General features: G+C 34.7%; 1 protein-coding gene across 2 annotated transcripts in view; it reads left to right on the top strand.

The window, feature by feature from the left end:
- Window positions 1-26,599, top strand: part of EPHA7 (EPH receptor A7) — a 161,212-nt gene that overhangs the window by 96,782 nt on the left and 37,831 nt on the right. For both annotated transcript variants that reach the window (XM_086743346.1, XM_086743347.1), the window contains exon 6: window positions 25,481-25,605. In XM_086743346.1, coding sequence (XP_086599472.1) covers window positions 25,481-25,605 — 125 coding nt within the window. The remainder of the gene's footprint in view (window positions 1-25,480; window positions 25,606-26,599) is intronic.

Genomic DNA, 26,599 nt, shown 5'->3' with positions numbered 1-26,599 from the left:
TCGTAAGATTTTCATGGCATGGATGGGTTCTTATAGCTAATACTTATGTTGATAAGCATTTATGTATCTGTATACATCTGTTTGCGGCTATTATAAAAGAAACTTTTTTAGTATAACTCAGAAAGTTAGTTTATACTAACTAATTTAAAATGTGAAATTATTTAATAAAAAGTTAATAGTAATCTGTGTAGGATTTCTGGTTTGGCCTAATCCTTTCTTCCCAGGAATTTGTATGTAAAAATGACTCCAAGACTCCACTCCTTTCAAGGCCTGAGACTTGAAAGGAAGAACGAAGGAAAGACAAACTACATGAAAATTCACCGTGAAGTTAGTGTGGCAACAGGTGTAATAATTTCTAGATGAATTCCCTCCATACTGTTCCCTCTGCAGCATGTATGAGACTGATGAGACATGAAGCAAACTGCGAGAAATGGACTCTGAAAGAAAGAATGCAGCAGAGCCCAAAAAAGCCGGGCAGAGATCTTTACACCCAGTGCTCTGGCATCTGTGTGTAAACCCAGAGTAACTTAACTGAGAATTTGCCTAAGCACAGTTTGCCTAATGTTTATTATACATAGTTAAAATATAGTTTTTAATCCTTTGTCTGCAAAGGATTCAAATGTAAAAGATAAATGTATCTGCTTCGTATTTGTTCATCTTAAATGTAGTGAGTGTGGGAACATAGTGGAATAGATTTAAAGGAAGCAATTGGCTATAGGTGGATTATTTAGTTTTGGCTTGAACCAACAAATTACCTCTTTTAACAAAATAGGTAAGCAAAAGCCAGCATATTCTTAAATCTCATTGACTTTAATTGGCTGAACATTTAAGTACAGGGTTTCAGAATTTGCAGAACTGAAGCTTATCAAGGTATTCACTGACAGATGGGTTGGTTAAAAATATGTTTAACTCTCCTACCTATTTCTTGCATCAGATTAAAAAAAATTCAGGATCAGAAGATGAAAATATTTGTTTAGAATGGGATAACTTCTAAATATGATTTATTTTCTATCAGTGCTATCTTTCAGGAAGAAGATGGCAACAAAGAAAAAAATCAAAAGCAGAAAACCCTTTCTCTGGCTTTGTGACTCATTTCAGGTAAATGATTGATTCACAGTAGCTCAGAACCAAATCTTATATAACTCAGAGTTGTATCAGGGTGAATTTGGCCATAAAATATCGCTCAGTCCAGGAAGCCTGAGTAGCCAAGCACTGGTTCAACAAACGATCTCTGTGATATCAGAATTAGCATTTCAGCAAAGTAACAAGGTTTACATAAAAAAAAAAGAGTGGTATGGAGTTTATTTATTTATTTGTTCAGTTATTATTTGTCCACAATAGTCTGGGAGAGATAGTGAGTGTAAATCATCTTTCTCTTTGTGTATTCACTCTCAATTCATTTGTTGGAATACAGAGCTTAAGCTGCTTTTTGGAGCAGCCCATACTTTAGCATATTGAAGACTTTCAGAAATTAAAGCTTTTCAAAATGTAATCTCTTTCAGGAGGCAGAGAGGGAAAGAACCTTGCCAGACATTCATCTTGTTAAAGAATGACTGAATGATTTATAAAGTAACATTCAAACTGATTTCATTGTTGAGGCTGGAGCAGGTCACATCATGAATTTATTGCAGATTGGGCTAGATTAATCTGCAGACCAGCATTTCCCATCCATGAGCTTTGCTGATTCCACCTCTCCTTTCGTCTCTCTTCCCCCTCGATTGTTCCTTTCCCCTTCCCCTTCCTCCTTCCCTTTCTCCCCATTTTTTTTTTCTTTCTTCAGGTTCAAAACAAAGTGGATTAATTTTGATTTAGTTTGAAGTGGTAACAGAAGTCACATTTTTCTTTCTAAAGCTTTCGGCTAATAAAGGGCAGTGCTTGGACAGGTCTTTCTTTGAGTATGTTCAAAGCTCTCGACACTTGCCAGAGCAGGTGATGAAGAGTGCATGTGAGTTCACTTCAGTGAGTCATTGAGAAACAGGTCGTAGTTTTCAGAAGCAATAAAGGTTTGGTGTGGGTAGGTCCTGAGATGAAGCTTTGAATTATCATATAGCACATCACTCAATAGCGATTAGGACTCAAAGGCTTCAAAACAGTGACCGTTTCATGGAAGATAAAGAATATATTGTATACTTGCACCCCTTCAACTTTCTTTGTGCCTTCAATCCTGTTTTCTTGTCTCTCTTTTAAGACAATATCTTTAGAAAGCTTCTCTCTCGCTTTGTCTGTTTATGCTGTCTGAAATGAGATCCTACAAATATCCTCTGAGACCAGATCCCCAAAAATATCCTCTTTAACTTTCAGAAGGAAAAATGTTGAAACTGAAGAACTACAAAAAAGGTTTTGAACATTTTCATATGAACACAAAGAATCTTTGTCCTTTTTAAAAAAGGCATTCTCTTTCCCATCTGTCAAAGTGCATAAACCTGCTTTCCAGATAGCATATCCCTGATGGTAGACATGAGAAAACAAGCAAGAAATGGTGTGTATCTTTTTATAGCAGTAATTGTACAGTGTTTGCTAGAGTTGACTAGCATGAGGTTTCATTTACACTAATAATCTTGATATGCCATGAAAAACTTAACAAACTTTACACATTTAATTTTAGTAACTTACACTGTAGATATTTAAATTTTGATATCTTGAGACCTATGGATTTCCTTCTCTTAGAGTCTTGCTTGTAACATTGGAAGCTGAGAGAAATCCTGAAAATTTGTCATATTTGAAGTGTCAAAGTGAGGATGCAATAATGCATTTATATTTGCATTGGTATTGCAAAAACCTCATTGTTTTTCCAATGTTATGCTGTACCCTAGATGTCATCCTGAGGTAAGGAGTAGGAGCAATCGTTTAATCCCCTCTGGATTCCCATACAAACAGTTGTATTCTTGTCTACGAGCATGCGTTACCTTCAATAATTGTTCTATCAGAAGAAGGCAGGAAACAGGAGTGTGGCCTGCTTGGCAGCCCAGGTTCTGGGTTCCCGTTCCTGCCCCTCTGTTTGCCTGTGAAGGCAGGCAGAGCACTGAACTGCAGCATACTCAAAAGGCTGATTAAACATTCCCCTTCTTCACTGTGCTTCTTTTTTCTGCATATCTATGCTACGGAGTCAAAGCAAAGCATTTGTGCTGAAGTTTTGGCAGACATAAAAATCCAAATCTTTCACATTAACCTCAAAGCCTGGAAGGAGAGGTGGAGATGTTGATCCATAGAGAGATGTTGGAGCCATGGTGAACTGTTGGGGCATTTCCAGATTTCTCTTTGTTTAAAACTATGGTGGCATTTGAAATCTAGCTAATGTGAAGAGAATTCATAAACTAATAGCACGCGGTGCTTCCCTTGTTAAGGGTTAAGTATTATGCGTCTCTCCTTGCACCATATGGTGGACTTTTTTTGCTTTAAAATACCTCTCCTTTCAGTAGCTCTGCAGATTTGAAAGTAAAGCTCATTAGCTAACAAACGCTATCACTTTTACTAGCAGTTTACATTGTTTTATATAATTTTACATACACTTGACTCATTGTCAAGTATTACTAGATCCATTTAATGAAAATCAGTCTTTATTTTTAATATTTCTTTTTTAAGAAGTTATGGATTTTTTTTCTTTTCCTATGCTTTCTGTACTAAGAAGAAAGGTTTTCATTCTGTACCTAATCACTGCATTTATGATTAAGTATGACCATGGTCATATAGACTCCTCAAATGACAAAAGTTTAAATCACTTATTGCTGCAGGATCAATGTCAATCAGCTCCAAGTAAAATCAATTTTATTAAGGCAAACCTGCATTAAACATATGTAGTTTCATGATAATCGTAGCCTAGATATGGATACAGATAGAACCAAGATCAAGCAAAGTCAATTAAGTTTATAGCTGCTTAAGCACTTCCATTCCAGCTCTTAGTTTTTGGGTAAAAAATTTCAGATGGATGGGATATCTTTTTTTTTTTTCCTTAGTATTTAGTGGAAGAAGAAAAAAAGGATTTTTGAAATAAAATATTAATCTTTTGTACTAAGTTAAAAGTGAAAGGGTGGAATGATTTTTTTTTTAGTGACTTATATATGCATATTTATTTGAAACATGCAGCAAAATAACCAAGAACAGTAAGCTGAAATTTTGGGAAGGAAATAATGATAATTGTTTGTTAGTTTTTTCTTTTTAATATGCCAATGAAATTCAGTTTTGACCTGGCATAATCACCAGTCTCTGGACAGCATACATTTTGCGTGTACCTTTTATAGGGGTATGCCTTATTGGGTCTCATGTAGTTGTTCATGAACATTCATGTTGATGAATTCTGGCAAACACAGGATAATGGGAAATTCGTAGTATTGCACATTACCATGCCCTTTATATTGTTCATATAGTATTAAACATGCTTTAGGAGCTACTGGAAACAATAATTATTATAATATTAAAATATTTATTCCATTCTTGTTGCCATTACCATGCACTACTGACAATATAGCTGTCTGCATATACCACTGATATTATTGATTAATAGTAGAATAAGAAAGAGAATTCTGCCAGTACATTATAAATATTCAGAGAAATGAAATATGAATTCTTGTTGCATAATTGTACTCAGTTTTGGAAGGCATGCCTGTATTTGAACTAGCTTTAAATTGTTGTTTATCCCATTTGCTGCTCCATTTTCATATTCTCCTAGTTATTTTTATGCTTTTTCGGCTTCCCACCCATGTTATCCTGGCTTCCAGTTCAAGGAATCTTTACTCTAAAATTTGTGATAAGACTTGTTACACTGAACAGTATTTGTGATGTCACAAATCAACTTTATGATATTTCTGCAGGAATGAGTCCTGCTAACCAGGATGGATTTGTTTCATACACCTATTTTTGCTAAAGGAACAGAATTACAAGAAGTGATGTATAAAGCAAGGGAAAGTGGATATAATTCTGTTATTTTTCTGCTGTGTATGTGCCTTATTAAATCCATGGAATCACTGGAATTTTCATCTTATTTTTGGAAGTATACTTAAAATTATCTCTTATCTGCAGGGCCATATAAAACTTTGCTACCAAACTAGCTGAAAGACAGTGTCATTATCAGGGGTTTTTTTTTTTGCGTACTGTTTTTTTTTCTTTTCTTTTAGAATAGTGTTGAAAGGCTCCCATCAGATTTCAGGATGACTACATTAGTCATTAGATACACATATAAAAGTGCATTCTCCAACCCAAAAAGCCTTTACTCTAAGTAACAATGACATGATTTGCCAAGGACAAGGTGAAATGCTAATGTCCTGTTTACTACTCCTTCAGTGTACTGCCTGGTGAAGTAGACAAATGTCCTTACTCTGAAGGACAGCTTTATGATTCAAATTTCTGAAACTTCCTGAGTAATTAGGACATGCTCATTTATTATGCCAATTTACAATGGTTCTATCTGGGAAACAATGAGGATTCTTCAAATTTCTTTCCACCGTTTTAGATTAAAATCTTTATCTGCTGGTTCAACACACATTTCCCATGTCTTCTTTCCTAAATCTCTGGCATAGACAATTTTTTTTTTATTAAGCATGACAGAGAAAACGTTACACAGCTTTTGAACTTTAGATTAGGAAAATCAGTCAAAATTTAGTTGAGTGTCTAGTTGAGTTTGTTTGAGGTGGATTTGATGTATGTCTTATGTGAATTTCTGGGACTTGGAAAAGTTTAATGCAGCACATTTTCATGATTTAGAGTAGTTAAAATATCACTTCTCTGGAAGACTGATGAAGTTCACATTTAACCAGACCTCAGGTTAAAAACTTTACAGTAAAAACCAGAAAAATATATTTGTGCTTTCTAAACAAGTCATTATGCTTGTCATTTTTTTATCGTTGTGGTTTTTTTAAGAAATAGTTCTGATATTAGAAATAGTTCTAATATTTAAATGGTAAAAATAGGGAAATATTCTCATGATAATGAGAAATTTGCTGAAAACAGATGTATTGCAAATGATTGAATGATGTTTTTGCTTTTTTTTTTTAATTTGTTTTGCTTGGGTTTTTTTTTTTTTTGTTTTTGTCAGGGAGCTAAATACATGCATTGTATATTCCCAGGTATATTATATTAAGACAATAAAATAATATATATTAGAATAGGTATTCATTGCTATATGATTATCTTCTAGAGTTCTAATTTTTTAATCTTAGTATTGTGAATCATTTGATTTAGTATAGAATTTTCTTTTCAAAGAATACCCTAGTGTTTCAATGTTTGCGTAGGTAACAGATGTGTGCCTTCTTAACCAAACACACTGAGTTACTTCTAAAGAGGTTTAAGTTATATTACTCTTATTACTGTATTGCTTTTTAGTTTTTATTCATATTGTAATGAAGAAAAACAGATCTTATGTGTAACATCAGAACATGTGAACTTAAATTCTGTTCTGAATTAGTTATTCAAGGAAGTTGTATAACAGTGGGCTTAATTTTGTTCACTGTGCAGAAAAACAAAAAACTAGCCAAAGGAAGTATTCCATACTGTAAACATCATGCTCAGTATATAAGAGGGGGTTGTCCCGTGGTCAGCTTTCTCTCACTGCTGGGTGTTGTTCCAAGATCACTCTTGGTTCCATTCCATGATTGCTACTCAGGACAGGCTGTATTGGTCATCAAGTTGTGGGGCAGTGAGAAACTGTACATCATTAACTTTGAATATTTCATTATCCCTATATTTCATTATTATCATTAACATTATTAATGTATATTTTATAATTATTATCTCTTCCTTTGCCATCCTAGTGAACTGTCTTTATATCAACCCACGAGTTTTCCTTTATTTCTCGGTTCTCTCCCCCATCCCCCTGGAGAGGGAGAGCAAGTGGCTACATGGTACTTAGTTGCCAACTGGGGTTAAACCACAACAGGGTGTAATTAATAAGTAAAAGCTAAGTGTTTCATATTCAGTATTGTGTAAGCTAAAATCGTACAAGCAGTAAATGACATTTCTGAGACAGCTTCCTTCGAGTGGCAGGAGCATTTTCTCCTTGAGCTGTGGCCAAGCCCTAGATATACAGAGAAGAAACCTATTTGGAAGGGATATACAGTAAGCTCACAATCTTGTTTTCCTGGATTTTGTTAGCATATGTATCACTGGATTGATGTTTACACTTGAATAGATCTAGCTTTTAGCAGGAACAGGACTGTGAATTGAGTGCCCTGAATTCTCCTCTCACTTTGTTTTAGAAAGGGATTCCACCAGTTAAGAATGAAGGAGTAAGGAAATTTAAAAATTTAGAAAGTAAATGCTGTTAATTCCAGTCTGAAATATCTTTTTGTTAGGCTCTTATTCAGTCTTTTGTTTTGCTTTGTTTTATCCCATACACTAGCTTTCCTGATCTTTGTGGCACGCTTTGGCCAACCGAGATTGGAATTGCAGAGTAAATCATATTATGATCAAGAAACTGCTTTTCAGGACTCCCCTGGGACAATATATCTGTGTAAGTTCAGTCACGTGCACTTTCTAGATAAGGACATAGGCTTAGTTTTAATCCTTTTTGGTTTAGCACCTAACCAGAGGTCTATATGTTAATGTTAAAGGTTTGGTTTTTTTTTTAAACTCTCCTAAATCCAACAGCAAGACATAGAGATTTTAGATTGGAATATGTCTTTACTCTAAGGAGTCTTGGAGACTTTATTTTCAAAATAAAATTCCCCATCTCTGGAAACATTCAAGACCAGGTTGGACGGGGCTCTGAGCAACATGATCTGGTTGGAGATGTCCCTGCTTGTTGCAGGGGGATTGGACTAGATGGCCTCTAAAGGTTCCTTCCAACACAAACTATTCTATGATTCTATGATTTCAACTTCAGTGTGCCACTTAATACCTAAAATTGCATGATAGTTAACCTGGGATTTCTGATACGAAGTAACGGTCAGAGAATGAGACACCCAGACACATTCCAGTCACTGGTGCTGACGCTTAAGGTACTTCAGTTCCTCAGCTCTGTTTTCATTAGAAATCTATAACATCTAGGAGGGCTCTATTTCTGTCAGTACTGAATTTTCTTGTTTCCAGTACTTTTTTTAATCAACATGCTTCAAAAGTAATATTTCACAGAATATTTTAATAAATGTTAATAAACAATACATATTTTAAGTGGAATTATGACTAAGAAAATTTAGATCATTAAATAAGAGAACCTATTTAAAATACATTAATACTTGCTGTGATAGCACCTGGTTACTATAAAACCTGTATTGCAAACCTTAGGCTTGCCTTCACATGACCATATTACCATTTTTTTTTTTGGCAGGGAAACATAATGTTTTTATTTTATTATCGGCATCATTTTGGTGGATTTTGTGTGTTAATTTTGTGATATTTATTTTGGTGGATTTGGGGATGATAATTATCCCAGCAAATTCCATTTACTATTTCTCACAAATAAAATAACATTAAAATTAAAAAATGCAGTGTTTTCCTGAGAACATCTCTGTGTAATCGGAGATCTGTATCTAGCTCAAGAAGGAATGATATTCTCTCAGGATACTAAGATTCATTAATTGGCAAAAATCAATGTCCTGGAAGTGTAAGTCCAACAGCACTTAGAAAAATGTTGCCATTGCCTCATTGGTTTAGCACTTTTTTTTTGTTTCTTTTATGTCATTAATGCACAAGTAATTTGTAGTATCAGTTCTTTCTGGTGAGCAGAATTATTTAACTGGTGAGAAGTTAAAACACACCAGGTATATTAGCTTCTATTCACAGCTGATGTGCCAGTGGATCAGGCAGGCCAGAAAATAAGTAAACCAACCAAACAAAAAAAGTGTGAAGTGATAAATCTTGAATGAAAGCCCATAGCACAACCTTCATTGTGCAGAGAGTTTGAGTTAAAAAGCCATATCCTGATATACACAGGTGAGGTTGTTGTTTACCTCAGGGGCTGTGAAAGAATGCAAATAGTAAAATAAACTTAGGAAGTGAAAAAGAAAGATGGAAACACCGAGTCAGTAAATAAACGTATATGTCTAAGAGAGAAATAGTTTTACAGAGTGCATTAAATAAACTGTTGTTAGGACTGGCAATTTCAGAAGAACTGCCTTGAAATAACAAACCTTTTGAGAATTTGAAAAAATGTGAAAAAAGAGACATAAGTTTTATTTAGAAGAAAATGATGTTTGAATACTATGACGAAAGAGTCAAGAAGAAAAAGAATGAAGACAAAAATAAATTTCATTAAGATCTTTTCTATTCTAGTCACATAATTTCCCCCCCCCCTTTTTTTTTTTTTTAATTTAGATCTGTGATTTAGTGTAAGGCTGGATGATTCCAGTGATTAAAAGACAATTTGTTTTTCCTGCCTTTGGCAGTGTTCTGCTCTTGGGACCTCTGTCTCAAGTGGTACACACCACCTACTTTTCAGTCCCTTGGGGGATACAGGCTAGTAGTATAGTTACTATCTACTGGCTAGATTTAGGTCATTGTTCCCAAACAGAGAGATGGAGAGGCATACTGTGTCCTATTTATTATTTTCAAGTGAATATACCATTTGCAATTAAAAGGATGAAAGATAATTGTAGGATGTAAAAAAGAGCACACTTTGGACAATCTCTGTTCAAACATAACTGTCTCTTAAACAAACCACTCAACACCAGTACATCCCTCTTTTACTTGCATAACTTTTATTCATCTTCTTCATCTACCATGGGCAAACATCACAGAGAAAAATCTTCTGTAATAAGATTTTCTGTATTAAGTAAAATTTTTCTGTAGTAGTATTAGAGGAGACCTAGAAGTGCAATTTCCTGAGATTGCTCTAAACTATATGTAAATCCAGGTCACCTCTCATGGTGATCCTTCCTTCTAGTGGCTTGATAGAGTGTTCCTTACAATACTTCTATTTTGCTATATTTAAGAAATTGGTCTTTTCCATGCTCTTTGTTTCTTCTGCAGTAGAGACACTTAAAGTCTTTGTCCCATTTCATAGTGCAAATTCTATGGAATTTAGGTTTCATTAAGCTCTACCATTTAGTTATTCAAACTCCACAACTTTATTTTAAAACTTTGAGTGCATTTAAGTGTATGAAACGTAACAAATGATAGTTGAGTCAATGCTAGAAACACTTGTCTTTGTTTTTACTTTTCAATACAGACAAAACAAGAGAAGGTGGAAGGAAGACAGGAAGTCTATAGAGAAAATTCAGATCAGTCTCATTCAAGCATTCATAGCAAAGAGATAATAGGATAACAGATATATAGAAGGCAGACTGACCTTTCTTCTTCTCTCTTTTGCTTTATTCTGTAAAAAGAAAGAGAGGCTTTTGCGTATCAGCTTCCATTCAAAAAAGATTGTGGCTCTATGCAAGAAAAGTTGATGCAGCCCAGGGGATATTTCTGAACCTCAAATTCATTAATTTACTTCTCATGCCAAATGATTGTCTTCCAAAGTCCTGATTCCTGGCAAAAGAACTTTGCTGTGGAGACGAAGGAAAGAAGGGAGATTTACTCTCAGTTCCAGAATGACTGGGGCAAAGAGTGCTGTTTAAGCAAAAGTAGCATTCTTGCAAAATTGCCACTATCTGGACAACCAGTGACAGTCTGGAAATCTGTATCTGGAGCAAATGGTGACACTGTTGATCCACCTTTCAGTATTCTGATTCATAGCCTAATTAAGAGGGTAGTTTGTTCCATTTGTTATAACCTGAGTGTTGCAGTACCATATTATAAAGTGCCACCGATTAGACTATGCTTCATTTCAGCTTAAAAAAACCACTGGATTTTTTAAAAACATTAAGGGCTCCTGTCATCATTTTATTTTTATTTGTATTTTCTGCCTTTGATCTTTATTCTTTTAGCTGTACTATTAAAAATTAGTCACCTGTTAGTGTGCTGAAGGCTTTAGGTGCCTAGATCATTCTTTGAAAAGAACTAAAGAACACCTGCAATGTCTTAAGGTAATAACCGTCAAACTGTCAGAGGCAAAAGTAACAAGCAAAAATATCTAAAACAAAAGAAACGAGAAGACAGCCGTTGGAAAGGGAAGCAAAATATATTTATGAAGCAGGTTGTACAAGTGGTTAATGCTGAACATGTGATCTTTATGCCAATAGAATGAGTCAGATATGCTTCAAGTGAAATACTGTATTTTGAGCTGCCTAATGTCACCAGTGCCTGCAGGGACAGTTTGTTAACTCTCCATGAATACACAGCCAGCTCTTCAAAGTAATTTCCATTATGCAACAGTGGAGCTTTAAAGACATCCTCCCTTATTGATCTTGTTTTTGCATGATTCAACTTGTTAAGAACAAGATAAAGTTCCTCTGATAAACATTGATATTCTATAGGTAAAGAGAATTTCTTTAGTCTAACATTTTTATTGTCATTGTTTGTATCTATGCAGACAGCTTAACCTACTTTGAGACTCTGATAAGTCATTAAAATGGCTTGCCTATTTTTTTTCTACAGTTAAGTTTTCCTTAAACTCTAGCCAACTTCTTGCATTCCTGACCTTCTGGAAGTACTGAGCCAGTACTCAAGACCAGTCATGGCTGTTCACTTGCTGTTATACAGTCCAGGCTGGGCCAGAATTTTTCCAGATTTTGCTTTCTTCATGTTAAAGTCAATGAGGCAGATGCAAGCATCTGATTTCTCAGAAAGAAAGCACTGATTGAAAATAACCGATATCCCTTCCCTCTTTCTTCTCATGCTATATTCTAAGCTGTGGACTGGTATGAAGACTAAAGGAAAGGAGCAACTAGGATAATTTCACACTAATTAAATCCATCTTGTGCAAAAATGCTGCAGATTTGAATTTTCTTTCTTGATTCAGATTTTTTTTTTGGGAGGCAGGAGGGTTGAGACCTAGCTTGTTACTATATAAAATATATATACATATAAAATATATATTCTAAATATTTTAAAATACCATGTTGATGATCGTTTTTTATATTTTTTTTTTAATTCGTTTGCCAACAGCTTACCACAGAGTTGAAAAGGGGAGGAGAAGTACATGCTTAACACTAGAGTATGTAATCTGGATAGACTGACTGTACAAGACTGACTGTACAGTAAAATGTAAGGTTTAAGCACAGTTTTGGGTGATCTGTAACTTCAGTCAAGCTCAGTCACTTAAGACACATATATATGGCTGTTATGCTGTAGGTCAGCTGGCTAGCTGTTTGCATGCTACATCTCACAAACCTGCATTAGTCACAATCCTAATTTATCGTGTATATCTATGTATCTTTTGTGTAAGTGTGTTTCCTAGAATACAATCTTGTGGAAATTAATTGTAGAAATTCAAGTCTGTTTGTATCTAGGGCGTGAGAGTGGTTTCTAGGGATCCTGGAGAAAAGTTAATGACTGCAGCAGAATGGTGGGTGGGTGGTAGACTCCATCTGCCAAACTTTGCTGTGTATCATGTATTGACACAAACTTTAAGCTCTGAGTAAACCAGACTCCTTAAAGGACATGCCTCGTTCACCTCTTGATGAGTGGCAGATGCTTCCAAGGTCCCTCACAGGGAAGTCCTGCCTCCCTAGCTGGGTGCCAGAGCTGCACCCCATAGGATGTTTCTCTGGAGGCCTTTTAGGGCAGCCACTTTCCTTGATTAGATTTCTTCTTGAGAGAGTTTTTCATTAGCCATCTACTACATAGACTCAAGAGTTTGTATTAGGGAGGCTACTTGCCAGCTATGGATAATACATTGATACAAATACCAGAAATCGGTATCTCTGTATTCCTGTCACAGAAAACAAATACTAGACTAACCATTTAAAACTGAATAATGATAATAAAATAATAAAAAAACTCCAAACCCTACAAAAGATGTAGCATGAAAAAAACAGTCCTACCAGTCAAGTGATGTAAGTTCCATCTCAGGACACACCTGGAGCAATGAAATCTAGCTTAAAGGCCCACCTAAGACCTGCTTACTATAAGATCTGTATGACCAGCACGATCTCTTTCTCCACTAACTGAAAGGACCTTAAGGAGGCTAGACTTATATTTTAATATCTCAGGTGCAAAATTAGATAGGATCAGTCCAGGCAAGTATTGCACACTTGGGGAAAGGGTGAAATTTGTATTCAGATGAGAAAAATTGTATTTATTGATAAATTGTACACTACCTTAAATATTGCAATGTGTTCGGCCAGCATATAGTAAATGCTCTTTTAATAAAGATAAGCCTGTTGGGTGTTCCACTGCTAAAATCAATTTGAAACCATGCCCATTTGAAGGTGTCTATTCTATTTAATCTGGACACATACCGCATATATGAAGCTTTGGTAGGTTCCTGTGAGATACAGATGTTATTATAGAAGTGCCATGAGTCTTTATATTATCTGACTTTATATGAATATTTCCTAAACCTTTAATTTAGTTTGAATTAGAGAAATTACAAGGTTAAAAAAAAAGAAAAACCCTTCAAGTAAAGATTTAAAATAAGACATGCCCTTATCTTTGCCAGTTTTATTTTATGACTAATTCAACCACTGTTGGCTAATCAGAAGAAAGGGGGAATTTTTCTTTGCTTTGCACATGTGTGCAGTACAGTATTGATTAGTTAAGTAACCTCTCTACTATTCCACCATTTTCAGTAGGGCTTACGTAAAGAGCTACAGAAACTCATATCTAAGTAATTAATAGATTAACTATTTTTGTAATTGAATGATCATGACAGGAGTTTCTAAGTGTTTTAGCATAGCTATTTTCTAAGGCCGGGTTTTTTACATGCACATTTAAGGGAGAGTAATGAACATCCAATATATTTATCATAATGGGACATTCCAGTACCAATATATTTTTTTTTGTCATTTCATACAGTAAGCAGTGCTGAGACCATATTCATTAAGGAAAGAAGCTTCTTGCAGGGGAGTTGGACTAGATGACCTTTGAAGGTCCCTTCCAACTCTAACCATTCTATAATTCTATGATTCTATGATTCTGATGTATGTCCATCTTAATATATATAACATTCGTTATATAAATAATTACACTGGAGCTTTTCAAATTAATAAGGCAATAGACTGATATTCAGAGTATATAGTCCTATTTCTGTTTCTGTTCACATACTGTGCAACCTTGCACATTCTGGTATTTAATACACTGTTGGTCTAAATGATGTCATATTGTACAATGTTCTCTCTCATGTAAATTGAGTTGCTCTATTGGTGATGTGCCTTGGAATAACTAAATTTAAGTCTTTTGTCGGTGGTGGTGAATACAACTTTTGTGTTATGTATGGATGTAGGTAGCAATAATTTCTACTGTAGACTTGGAGCCTCTCATAGAAAAATAGTAATTGAAAAATGATCTGCATAATCTGTCGGAAAATAGTGATTTTCTTTAAAACACAGAAGAGTGCTGTGGTTATGACTCAAGTTTAATTTCTTTTGTGACATTCCAGTTTTACTGTGTTTTTGCTATATCCTTTACAACCTGAAAGGACTCGTAAGATGTGTGGACACCATTTTCCCATATTTTTATTTAACAAGACAGCATATATGACATACAGTCTGAAGACAGACCAACCCTGTGCTCTCCCAATACTTCACTATGAGTGAGGGAATAGAGAATCATATCTAAAGTTTATTATTTTCAATAAATAGAACCATAATAAACTATTCAGGAATGCTTATGCAATTTTGCTTATTTTTCCAATATATTGAGTAATTCTGCAAGAAAATAGAACCAGCTCTGTGTCTTTTTTTTTGAGTGTAACCTTTCTGACTAAACCTTGTATGGTTTTCTGTCACTGCAAAGTGCTCCATTTTCATCATCTCCTTCATCCTAGATATTTATTAAAGTTCAACATCCAGAATTAAAGGAGTCAGTGCAGTCACTAGTATTTCACGCCATTAAAAACCAAAAGAGAATAAGACCCAGAAGCTGTTGTTCTGGTTTTGTTTTTTCATGTTTGTTTTTTTTTTTTTCTTATAAAAATATTAGTGCACACTTAAATTCCACTTAGGAATATTTTCAGAATTCAGTTGATTGCCTGCAATTGTGAAGTTGGAGTTATGTAAGTAGTTACAGTATTTAGCTAGCAGCTTGCTAAGGTATCTCTAAGTTTATAAAGAATTAGACTTATACTAATTTATGTAGAAACCTGGATCCTACAAGATTTCATTAGAGGTAAGTCAGAGCAGACTCCAGACTAATTACCTTAAGGTGCTTTAAGGATCAAAGCACTTTCTGAAGTTCACAAGGAAAATTTAGGAAATAGGAAGAAATTCTAGGTAGTGCGTAAGGAAGATGAGATCTACTTCACCTAAAAAGTATGTAAATGTTATGTATCAGGTTTATTTGGTGTACAAGGTCATGTATTTCTCCTAAAATCAGTGCCTAAATTCACCGTGTAGTCAGTGGAGAAAGTTTTTCAAAGACCTTAAAATGAAGATGTTTTCAGATTTATGAGTCTCAGTTTAAACAGGCAGGACCTCTTTCTGGGTCTTTCCAATGCACTTACCTCTCTGTGACAGGGAGCAAAGCTATTTGTGGGAACTTAAGCACTTAATTTAGGAGAGCTGTAGTTGCCTAAAGGATAGATGCACCCAAGTGCCTAAGTTAGATGTCTGGATACCATCCAGAACTTTTTTCTGAAATAAAAGAGTAGAAATTTATCTCTGTGAAATTGGCAAATAAATTTTAATCTTTTTATTAAAAAAAAATGTAGCCAATTAATGATGTAGCTATGTTGCATGATCAGTTGTGGTAATTACATTTTTAATTACTTTACCCTTAGGACCTGATTTTGATCTTATTTCCATTGGTATAAAGCAAGGATAACTTAGATAAAATCAATGCAGCTAAACGAAAATATAATTGATGAGAGGTCAGAATTGAGCCCTAAATGACATACTAAAAGTGGAACTAATCAGAAAGCTAAATGGGTTTATAATCTGTGCAATTGACATTTTCGTAATCTAAATCTCCAAGAGGTTAACCTTTGGATATAGAACTTGGGTTTCCCTTAGAGCCTCATAGCATTCAGGGAAGTGAAGCCACTAGAAAGTCTGTAAAAAGATGATGATTTTGTACATCTTTTAAAACCACATACTAAATTCTTTCATTAATGATTTATGTCTTTCCAGTTTAATAAGTTTCTGCACCAGACAAGCCTTTGTGCAGTTTTCTGATGAACAGGAGCTGGAGAAGTGTTGAACCATAGCATGTTCTCAAATAACAATAAAACTCCCTCAAGCCAAAGGTTATTTTAAGCAGTAAGGCGATTTAGGAACCAACGTCTACTGAAAGTAAAAAATATTTAAGGTCTTTTGGAAGTTATGTTTAGAGTTTACTGGTTGTGTAATAGATGGTAGGGATAATTTTTTAAAAAAATCATGCCAATTTGTCAAATATAGTTGCATAAGTCCTAGAAATGTGTTATTCCTGTTACAAGTTTTAATATTATTGGTTGCAAAAAAAGAGAAAATACAAACAAACTTAAGATATTTTCATATAAATTTTGTGTATTTTATTATTAAGTAAATATGTGCATTATCTCTGAAGTAATTATTGCTGTTTAATAGGCAAGTGTTAATTTATGTTGTATATTCAAATCAAATAGCTTCATCTTACCAAATATATTTCCCCTAAGATAAGGTATTTTCCTTCTGCTTTTGCATGGCAGTATTTTTTGAGCAGCTCATGCATACTTCCAAAATTATTTCATTTGGGACAATCAACATTGTATCAAATGGATTTTTTTTTCTCAGTTGTTCAAATGTACATGAATTTTTATACTTCAAGGGAAGTTGTCAGTGGCAGTTCTCCACAGCGGTGACCTCACTCTGGTCAGCGCAACTGCTTCTTCCACAAGCCCTGACTGAGGGAGCAATAGGCTGACTGCTGTATTTAACCTTCCTCTCATGGACATGACTTTCACTTCTGTGCATAGTTGCCAACTTCAGGCTTGTTACTTCTGATATTTATCATTGTAGCAGAGATTCAGAGATGAATATTTATCTACCTCCTTCAGTTCTAGAGATTTAATGCTCCATGGGGGAAGAGGTAGACTCATAACATGAAAAAAAAAATGCAAGCCATTTTTGCAAGAAATTAGTCCTGTGTTCCTTGTGAATACCACCCATGCTGCTTTCAGAAATATGCCCATCATTAGCAGTGCCATTATAATGGATTTCACAGGAATTTGGAAGGCTGGAACAGAAGTTGTACACATTTTAGGAATGTTAGTAGAGTAATATTTTTTTCCCCGCTGAACAATTAAGTCTTTGAAAGCATCAGTTTGATCAAACCTCTGGCACAGTAGTAATTATTGTCTCGTGCTGACATCTTTATAGAATATTTATATGCTTTTCTGTTCATATTTAACCAACTGTTTTTGGTTTTTTTGGCATGACACTTTGTTTCCAGATTTTAGTTCGCTATGTCTGAAGCAAAATGCTTTGTTATGGGGCTGGAATTAATTCAATTGTCCCTTGGACATCCTACACTAAATAAGAGTAATCATACTAGTCTGTAGGTTTCCAAAGCCACAGTTCTAAACACCTCATACTCTCCAGCAAAAGCAACTTTTACTTTTAGAGGAGTCAATCTAGGGTGACAATATTAGCTATACAGTAGCAATGAGAATGTATTAAGGGTTTTTTGTTTTGGTTTGTTTTTTTTCCCATGAGTAGCATCCTTGAAGCTGACATCTTTTTGTGACTGAATAGATGACAGCATGAAATTCAATTACAGCAAACAGTCTCAGTCATTACACCTGTCTGTTTCCAGAGGAAAGTATTTGTAAATTGTGCTTTATCCTTGCATTCCCTAAAACCTGTGTCTGTAATTGACACTCGCCAGCAGAGATGACTGGCGACAGAAGGAGAATATGATGTGTCTGAGTAACCCACCAGGGAAAAGAGTATCATCATCTTTGGGGAGTTTTGTTGTGTTTTGTTTTCTTTAATGAAGAATAATACCTGTGTGCCAAAGATTTACTGCAAGGTTGGTGGCAGCTGTTTCTGCTAAAAAAAAAAAAAAAAACAAACCAAGGTTGTGAAAGATGAATTGCAAAAGAAGGCAGGACTAAAAAAAAAATGTAATTAACATAGAAATATTTGTTCTGCAAAGGAAAATACATGTTTCAGGAGAACAAAAGCCCCTCTCTGTTATTTGGAAGGCTGGTTTGTTACTCTAACACATTTGTAAGAATCAGGTTTGTGCCTGACATGTCAAAACTTATTCGCAAAGCAAGAGTTGTGGATATCTTGGGAGTCAATGTTGTCACTTGTTACGCAACTCAGCATCCGTTCAGCACTGATTGATGCCCAAGTCACCAGTTTTGGAAGAAATGGGATACAGACATGACAATAATATTTGTGCCAAATATCAGGCAGGAGAAACAGGGGAGTTCATAGCATGGGTCTAGATGTAGACTGACCAGAAAAAAAGCCAAAACATGATAGACAAACTGTCAGGCCTGATCTTTCTAAACTGTTTCATTTCTTTCTACTAAGTTCTTTTTCTTTCTTTTTATTGGTTTCCCTCCCTAGAATTTTGCCTGAGTAGACAGCATGTAAAATTGATCCATCTGACCATTAACTACTTTAAATGCCTCAGATACATAAAAGATATGTATAATTAGTAAATCACTACATATCTGGTACGTAAGCTTGAACGTAAGCTTTCTTAGAATTTGCTAATAATATTAGGGGAGATCAGAATGTATTTATTGTTTTTCCTCATTTTTTTTACTTACATTTGTTAATTGATTTGCAAAATTATTAAGGTAAAGATTGCTTCTGCTCCTCTCTGTAGATCAGCAGGTAATTTGAGAGTTTCTCAACCACAAAAGCAATGGCAAAAAATGTAGTGGAGTAACGCAGTCAAGTATTACTTGACTGCCTTGCCTGTTACCATGTACTGAGGACATTCCCAAGTGGCCCAGAGAGCTGTGTGTGCCTCTGCTCATGGCTTACAGAGCATTGTAAGCACACTGTGTTATATTTATGAGGCGGAAAATAAAGTGTGTCAGAGAGGAAGTTAAAATGGCTTCTCTGTAGGATATTGTTAGTGTAAAATATCTGATTTATTTGGGTCTCTTTTTGAATGCTGCAGCTTGTAAACACAGTGGGGAATTTCTCTGTCATTGATCCAAAGCAATGGGTACTAATGGCATAATACAGTGGTACTCAATAACCTTTTATCATGGGCTGCTTTGTCATGTGGAGGCTTAACTGAGGGGAGAGAAATATGCTCTAACAAAAAAGGAAGTCTTCTGAATTTCCATCTATCCATTTCATAATGTTCAATTTAAAAGCTATCGTATTCTTTTCTGTTATCATTTTGTGTGAACTATCACACAGAATAATATAAAAAATATTGTACCTGTTAGTGTAAACATGAAGAGAAATGTAGACTTTTTTCTGAAGCATTCAAAGGACAAGCTGTAGCAGATCTCTATCATGGCTTGAGTAGCAGTGCCATATTACAGTGCTCTAAAATTTATTTTTATATATATAATTATTTATATTTATATACATATTATGTGGGGGTGTTTTTTTTTTTTTTTCTTTTTTTTTCACGCAATACCTTCGTGACCAGCATAAAAACCAGTGTGGTGCCACATACTGACCCCAGGCCCCTGACAGTGGTAGCTGCAGGTTCTCAATTCCTGCATAATCTGTTTGCCTACCTTATTTAATAATGTCGACAAATCTGATGCCTAAGTTTCCCTTCAGAGCAAACCAGAGCATGGTGGGAGGCCAGGTTATGACTTCATTCACACACTTTCTCTTGGGAGCAAATTAGTACACAAGCCAGTGCAGAAGGGTGCCATTTGGGTAATCTTGGTGTAGGGCTGTTTAATAGAGTATAGGGAGTTTTGTATTCTCTTGCTGAACAACCATTTAAGAGCTAACAACAGTATAATATCCTGCTACTATTTATATATATATATATACACATATATATATACACATGAGTTTATTTTGTATTTGTTGGTGGTAAGATGCCAGATTCCAGTCTCACTTAAAATAGATGTAGAGTCAAAGCAACTCTGATATCTAAAGATTTCTGCCAAGAAAGGAGACAGTGAAGACATTTTAGAAAGAAATAATAGAGTAGGTTATAACCACTGGGATGCTGACATCTCTATTTTTCCCTGGTTTGCATCTGTTAGCATTCTCCTTCAGGCTGAATACTCAAAACACCCCACAACTGCTGTAGAACACTCTTGCAGAAAAATGATGTTAATGCTTCATGTACATTGGGCCCTGAGATACAGTTTTACAAGTATGTAAAAACTGATCTCTTTGCTACTGAATAAAAAAGACAGTGTTTTTTAGTGATTGCTGCATATCTTTGTGATATGAATATGAAAGAGGCCAAAAGCCAAGGGGTTTTGTCCTTCACAGAGTACTATAAGGGTCCCATGCTGTTTAAGTGAAAGTGTTGCTGTTGATTTCAGCAAGTAAAAGGCAGAACTCAGATTGACTTAAGCACATTCTTGCTATATTCTTGCTATAAGATAAAGCAATGTAAAAAAATGGTTAAGGAAGGCTGATACTCCATTCATTCGTTAGTCTTTGTACAACATATAATGAAGCTGGAGTTGCCAATGTATATTAGTAGCATTTATTAATATAGGTCATTTGGTCATGCACTGGCAGCGTTTACTCATCTTCATTTGTGAAGCTTTCTGCATGAAGTGAGACTACAGCATTGAAACTCTTATTTCTGAGGTTTTTCAACAGTTTGTTTGATACACATAAACTACTAACTACCTGGGATGCTGCTTCTAGAGACATTTTCTTAAAAATATCAAATTAAAAGTCTCCATGACTGATGCTGTTGATGGATTTGAGACACATTCAAGATGCAGGACTAAGAAATCTTGGAGAAATGTCTAGGTATGTTTCTTCTACTGAGTTATCTTTTTTTCAATAAACTGTTGTTACAGCTGATTTTGTGTTAGCAATTGGTGCATTATGCCTAGTTCCTCTTACATGTGAAAATCCATCATCACATGTTTTCATTTTTCAGTTGTTATTGTTTTATTTTAGTATTTTGTTCTTTTTTTCCAGAGTTATTTTCTGATACAAAGTGCAAAAGATTTAATTTTGCATCTCTCTGTATTGTGGAAAGTACATTGTGGATCAAGGGAAATGCTAGGTGTGAGAATCAGCAAATAGCTAAGAATAGAGACTAAAGGCATATGAGCAATATTATATTGTAACATTTTCAGAGGACTCTGGACTAAAAGCAATGCCTTCCAAAATAATCATCACAGTTTTCTATACCTAAATATTTGCAGATATTAATAATATACCATATGCTTGGCTTAGCAGTATGGATATAACACATCAGTCTACCAGATGCGCTATTCTCTCTGGAACAAAATATTTCCTTGGAATATCCTGCTCTTTTTGACACCTCAGTTTTAACTTTTTCTATAACTTGATGTGAAAATGATGACCAGCTTGAAATCTATATAACTTGAAGGCTTTATCGGTAAAGCCCAGCAGAGTTATATTTCTCTGTGGCTGTGATGTTGAAACCTGGTGAAAAATCAATTTTTCCTTTTGCTGAATGGTATATTTGAAGCATTTAAAAAAGGTGAATGAGTATGCTGAGGGCCTGTCATTCTCGAAGTACTTTCTTATGCAGCGTGTGTAGGTACATCTGCCTGTTAGCCCTGAGAGGCAATGTGTGTTTGATGCATTAGATGTTGTGTCAGCAGGAAAGAGAAAAAGAAGAGATGAGGTATATCAGAAAGAAAGTTGATAGCAAATGGTGTTTTGAACAGCCTGTATCCCCCAGTGTAATACATTATGGAAATAATGATTCTGACAAGTGATGCTTCTTTGTAACCTGAAGTGATACAGTTGGGATTATGCATGCTCAAGTCATTCAGGACTGGGTACTTAGTTGTCTAGAAATGCTGTCAGAAGTGTCTTTATCATGAACAACTTTGTTATACATACAATGGCAAGAACCAGATTACTAAACGAAAAAATACCTGAAAAAGTTAGGGTATTATTATTATTATTATTATTGTTGTTGTTGTTGTTGTTGTTGCTGTTGTTATTGTTATTATTTTGGTTTAGCTAGCAATGGGAAGAAAAATGGTATTCTTAATTCTGTTTTATAGAGTTGGGGTTTTTTTTGTGATTTAATACCATATTTTATCATATATTTGGGGATGAATTCTATGCTTTATGTAGTTTTCAAGCTTGCTCAAACATAGTTGTTTCAAAACTATAAATAGATTTTTAATTAATTAACATGGATAGGGAACGAGAAGTGGGCTAAAGGTTTAAAAGGAGGTGTCAGGAGGCCAGAACAAATAAAACATGAATGCAAAACAGTCTGTAAGAAAGGCACAGAGACAATATGGAGGAAATCTTTACAGTAGAACAAAATGCTTCTGACCTGTACACTCACATTAAGCACACATGAAAAAACGCAACCCAAAAGGCAGTATAAAGATAGTATATACATCTAGCCTCTCACGTCAATAGATTGGCTTATGTGGTTGCTCTAGTTTACAGTGATTTCCTTGCAGTAACAACAGACTGGTATACCTTGCCGGAGGAGGACACTCTGATTACAACTGATTTAATTATTCCCTTTTTCCCCTGACAAACGTGGAGACACAAAATAAGCTTAGGTAACTGACTGCATTTTAGAAATATCATGTGGTATGGGAATTATATAAAACATAATTGTCTTCAGAACTACCAACATATACAATCTACGGGGTTGGACTTTCTCTTCTTCCTTATGTGGTTCTTCTAGCAATGAAAAGTAGCACAACATTTTAGTTAAGGGGGAAAAAAACAAAACACAGCAACAACAGCAACAAAAATCAAACCAAAAGCAGCTTTTAGGCTGACTATTCTTGAATGAGAAGAATGAGGAAATACATTTAAGAGTACATTTATTTAGGAATTTTGAATGCTATCTTGCAATGTTGATAAATCATTGAGATTTTGTTTTGGATGGAAATTCCTTAAGAGTGGAATATGCCTGTTTGTGGTGTACTTTGTACAGATGTTAAGTAGGAATCTCGCACAGTATATTTCACTTCCCGGATTAAAATCTAATTCCCCTGCTCTGTTCCTCCTTCTCTGCATTGCTGTTGCTTCCCCACATACACAGAGTTAACTAATATCAGAGGAAGCCAGTTCATTTTGCTTCACTGCTTAAAAAAAAAGAATGCTATGACCAATGGAATGAAAAAATTTGATAAGCTAAAACAAAAGGCAGAAAATATTGAGAAGAAACTCCAGTAACCTAGGTAATATAAAATTGTTTAATGTCAAGTATGAACATTAACAATTTTGGACATCTGAAAACATAAAATTAGCAATTTGAAAACATTTGTCTGGATGAGATAGAACATTAAACGTGAAACATAATGACCTATTTGAAATGCAGCCAGGATGCTGTGGTACACATTTAGACAAAGACGACAACTAGTTAATCACAGCAAAGAAAACTAGACAGAGTAAATTAGCTTGCGGCATTCCAGACTCTTAGCTACAGGGAAAAAAAAGTGTATTCCACTAATTAGACGGTGAAAATACTCCAAGCTTTTTGAATAAGAGTGCAAGCAGAGCAAAAGAGAGTAATCCTGGCTTTGGAATGGTGTATCAGCCCATGGGTTTGCATGATACAATTTTATTATTTTGTTAGTTAGGCAGCCTACATTAAGAGGTCTTCAACTTTGGTTATATTGATTATATACAAAGTAATAGTTCATAATGAAAATTATAATGCATGGCTTCAATCCTTAATTTTCATGGACTCTTAGAGCCTCTAAAGAAGAGTAAATAAATTTAATTTTAAAACCTACATGAATATACATGTTATAATAAAAAAGACTAGAAACTCCACAATTAAAATAAGAAGTTAACAATCAACTTTTAAGTTTTAAAAAGGAGTGTTGTCTTGATTATGCTGTAGATATTTTTAATTCATCATTATATTTTTATCCTTGATGCTATAGGAGTGTATATTCTAGACATTTTATTTCTATGTTCTTAAAATTAAATAGAGGAAAGTGTGTATGCTAAAGAATGGTAGAATGAGAATTGTTCTAATTAGACTCAAGATGAATGGTAAAAGAGAAAGTGAAATTCATCTGCTTGTTGCATGAGATAAGAATTTTATTTTATCTGAAGACTGTACATCATTTTACATTGTGAAAGCTTCATATACAGTTCTGAAATAAGATTATTGTTTTTTATACCTAGAAAAAGTTATAAAATTTTCAGAATTTTTGTTCAAATTAATATTCAAGTATAGAATCAGTACTAGATTGTATACTTGAAAAATATATAAACATATTTATGTCTAATTTTTGTTTCCTTTCCTGTGTCTGAATCTGCTCTCTGAGTATTACCAAGTTCCTGTACGTGTAACTGTTGTTTTGCTTTTAACTGCAGAGGCCTGAGGACCAGGTCTTCTCTTTATCTGTCTTTTGCATGAGGAGTGTTACATATACTTTTGAATTATTTTATTTTAACTGAAAGAGAATAAGATCAAGTTCTGCATGGTTCCAATGCCATAGTTGTTTTTTGAAGAGCTGTGATTTTACAGGACTTCTGTGCTGCATTCATATAGGCAGTATGTATGTTTGAGGAAAACTGTATTGTTGAGCTTCCCTTGGAACTGCACGTCAGCAGAAAATCTGCTATCTTTGGTTTTTGTTAAATATAAGATAAGCCGATAAAGCAAGTTACTTTTTTAGTCTCTCACATTTTATTACACCATCTCTTAAACGTTTTTAAATGAGAGTCAATGGCTCTATAATGCTTGTACATTTTTTTTTTTTTTAATTTCAAAAGGTGCTTGTTTGTGGGTGATGTTTATTAGGAAAGTGTGTATGTGTGCATGAATGCAAGTGTGCAGGTATGTCTGTCTCTGTAGAGTGAGGTGGAGGAAGACAGTATCACAGTGTCCCCTTTATTTCATAAGATCTACTTTTTAAATTGTCTCACGCTTTCACGAAATGCCAAGACCATATATGGAATCTTCAAATCTAAAGAGAGAATGACCTGGAAAGGTTTGAACTAATGAAAAAGAGGGGGGTTAGTCTCTTAACAAACTTGTTTTCATTACCAAGTCACGTCATAATCGGATAGTGTGACAGATTATTTTTTAAGCAGAACTGGAATCAGTTATATGAAATCAGCCTACAACGTGATTTTGTTTCTAAAACATATTTTTTCTTTCTACACACATTTCAGGAACATATGCAATAAATGTTTAGACTTTTAATTTACTACACATCAATCTAAAAATCTACTTTGCCATCTTAATCAGAATCTCAGTTTTACACTAACTTGAACAATGCCACGTTTTGCTTTTTGCACTTTAATTCCATTTCCATTCTAAGTTTATGAATAGTAATAGGGTTCCACTTGAATATTCATTATGTTTGAATTGTGAGCTATGAAAAGGTGCTTTCTTTTACCTTAGTGAAAGTGGCTCAGCATGGGGCGGATCAGTAATGACATTTGATTTTAGGCATCCAACAAATTTGCTTTTTATTTATTGACACTTCTTGTCCAAACAGCTCCCTCACAAGTCAGTGGAGTAATGAAAGAGAGAGTGCTGCAGAGGAGCGTGGAGCTTTCCTGGCAGGAACCAGAACATCCCAATGGAGTCATTACTGAATATGAAATCAAGTATTATGAGAAAGTAAGTGCTAAGATTATCTGTAATGTTCAACAGTGTGCTTTTTGCTTCGTGTTGGCTTGCTGTATTGTGGAGCAATGTTAAAGCCATCAGCTATCAACTATCCTGTCTCTTCAAAGACACAGTGATTTTACTTATTTTTAATAACTAGCGATCTCTGCAATTATTATTGCTATCATATGTCTCAAATAATGTATTTTGGTATCCTAAAAATGGAATATCCCCTTGAAATCTGCCTTTTTTTCCCATTTCTTTTTTTTAACTGTTAAATTGGACTTGGATATTTTACCATGAAATTTGTCTTTTTCCTGTCTCTTCTACACTATGTTTAAAGTTTGTTTCATTTCCTTCTGTGTCACTGTAATTCCAGTCCTGAGATGATATATCAAATTCAACTCTTAACTGTATTGGTATTTCCTTATGAGCTAGGCAGCTTCGACTTGATGTCTGAAAACTTCCAAAGCACTTCCTACAGTTTCAGCTGATAAATATTCCTTATTTGTTCTTTTAAAAAGTCCCACCATTATGAGATTTATTTTTCACTTGTTCTCTCAACACAATAATGAATTGAGGTCTGCTTTTCCATTGTAAATACAATGATCTCTGTTTCTGGTAGAGTGAAATTGCAATCTTATTGATGTCAGTCAGAGTTTTGCCATTCATTTCAGCATGTCTAGAGCTTCATTCATGATAACTTTGAAGTACTGTAGAATAAAAAAATTGTGACAAGCATATAAGTAGGGCCACATGCAACCATAAGCTGGATAAAAGCAGACTGAGAGCAGGTCGTGCAGCTATGTGTTTGTCGTGGGACCCAGACTAAGTGTGGCTTCTCCAGATTCCCTGGGAAATTCACTGTAGTCCGTCACATATTCCTAATTTTTATAAAACATGCTGGGAGAAAAAAAGAAAGAATTGAAATGAAAAAAAAAAAGTGAACAAAGGATGTCCTTTGTGATTACTTGTGAAGACATTTCATCTGTGCAAACAAGGTAAT

This window comes from Chlamydotis macqueenii, chromosome 3 (genome assembly GCF_036417535.1).
Source record: "Chlamydotis macqueenii isolate bChlMac1 chromosome 3, bChlMac1.mat, whole genome shotgun sequence".
Taxonomy (NCBI): Eukaryota; Metazoa; Chordata; class Aves; order Otidiformes; family Otididae; genus Chlamydotis; species Chlamydotis macqueenii.
Note: the sequence above shows the minus strand (reverse complement) of the source record. Positions and strands in the feature narration are given on the sequence as shown.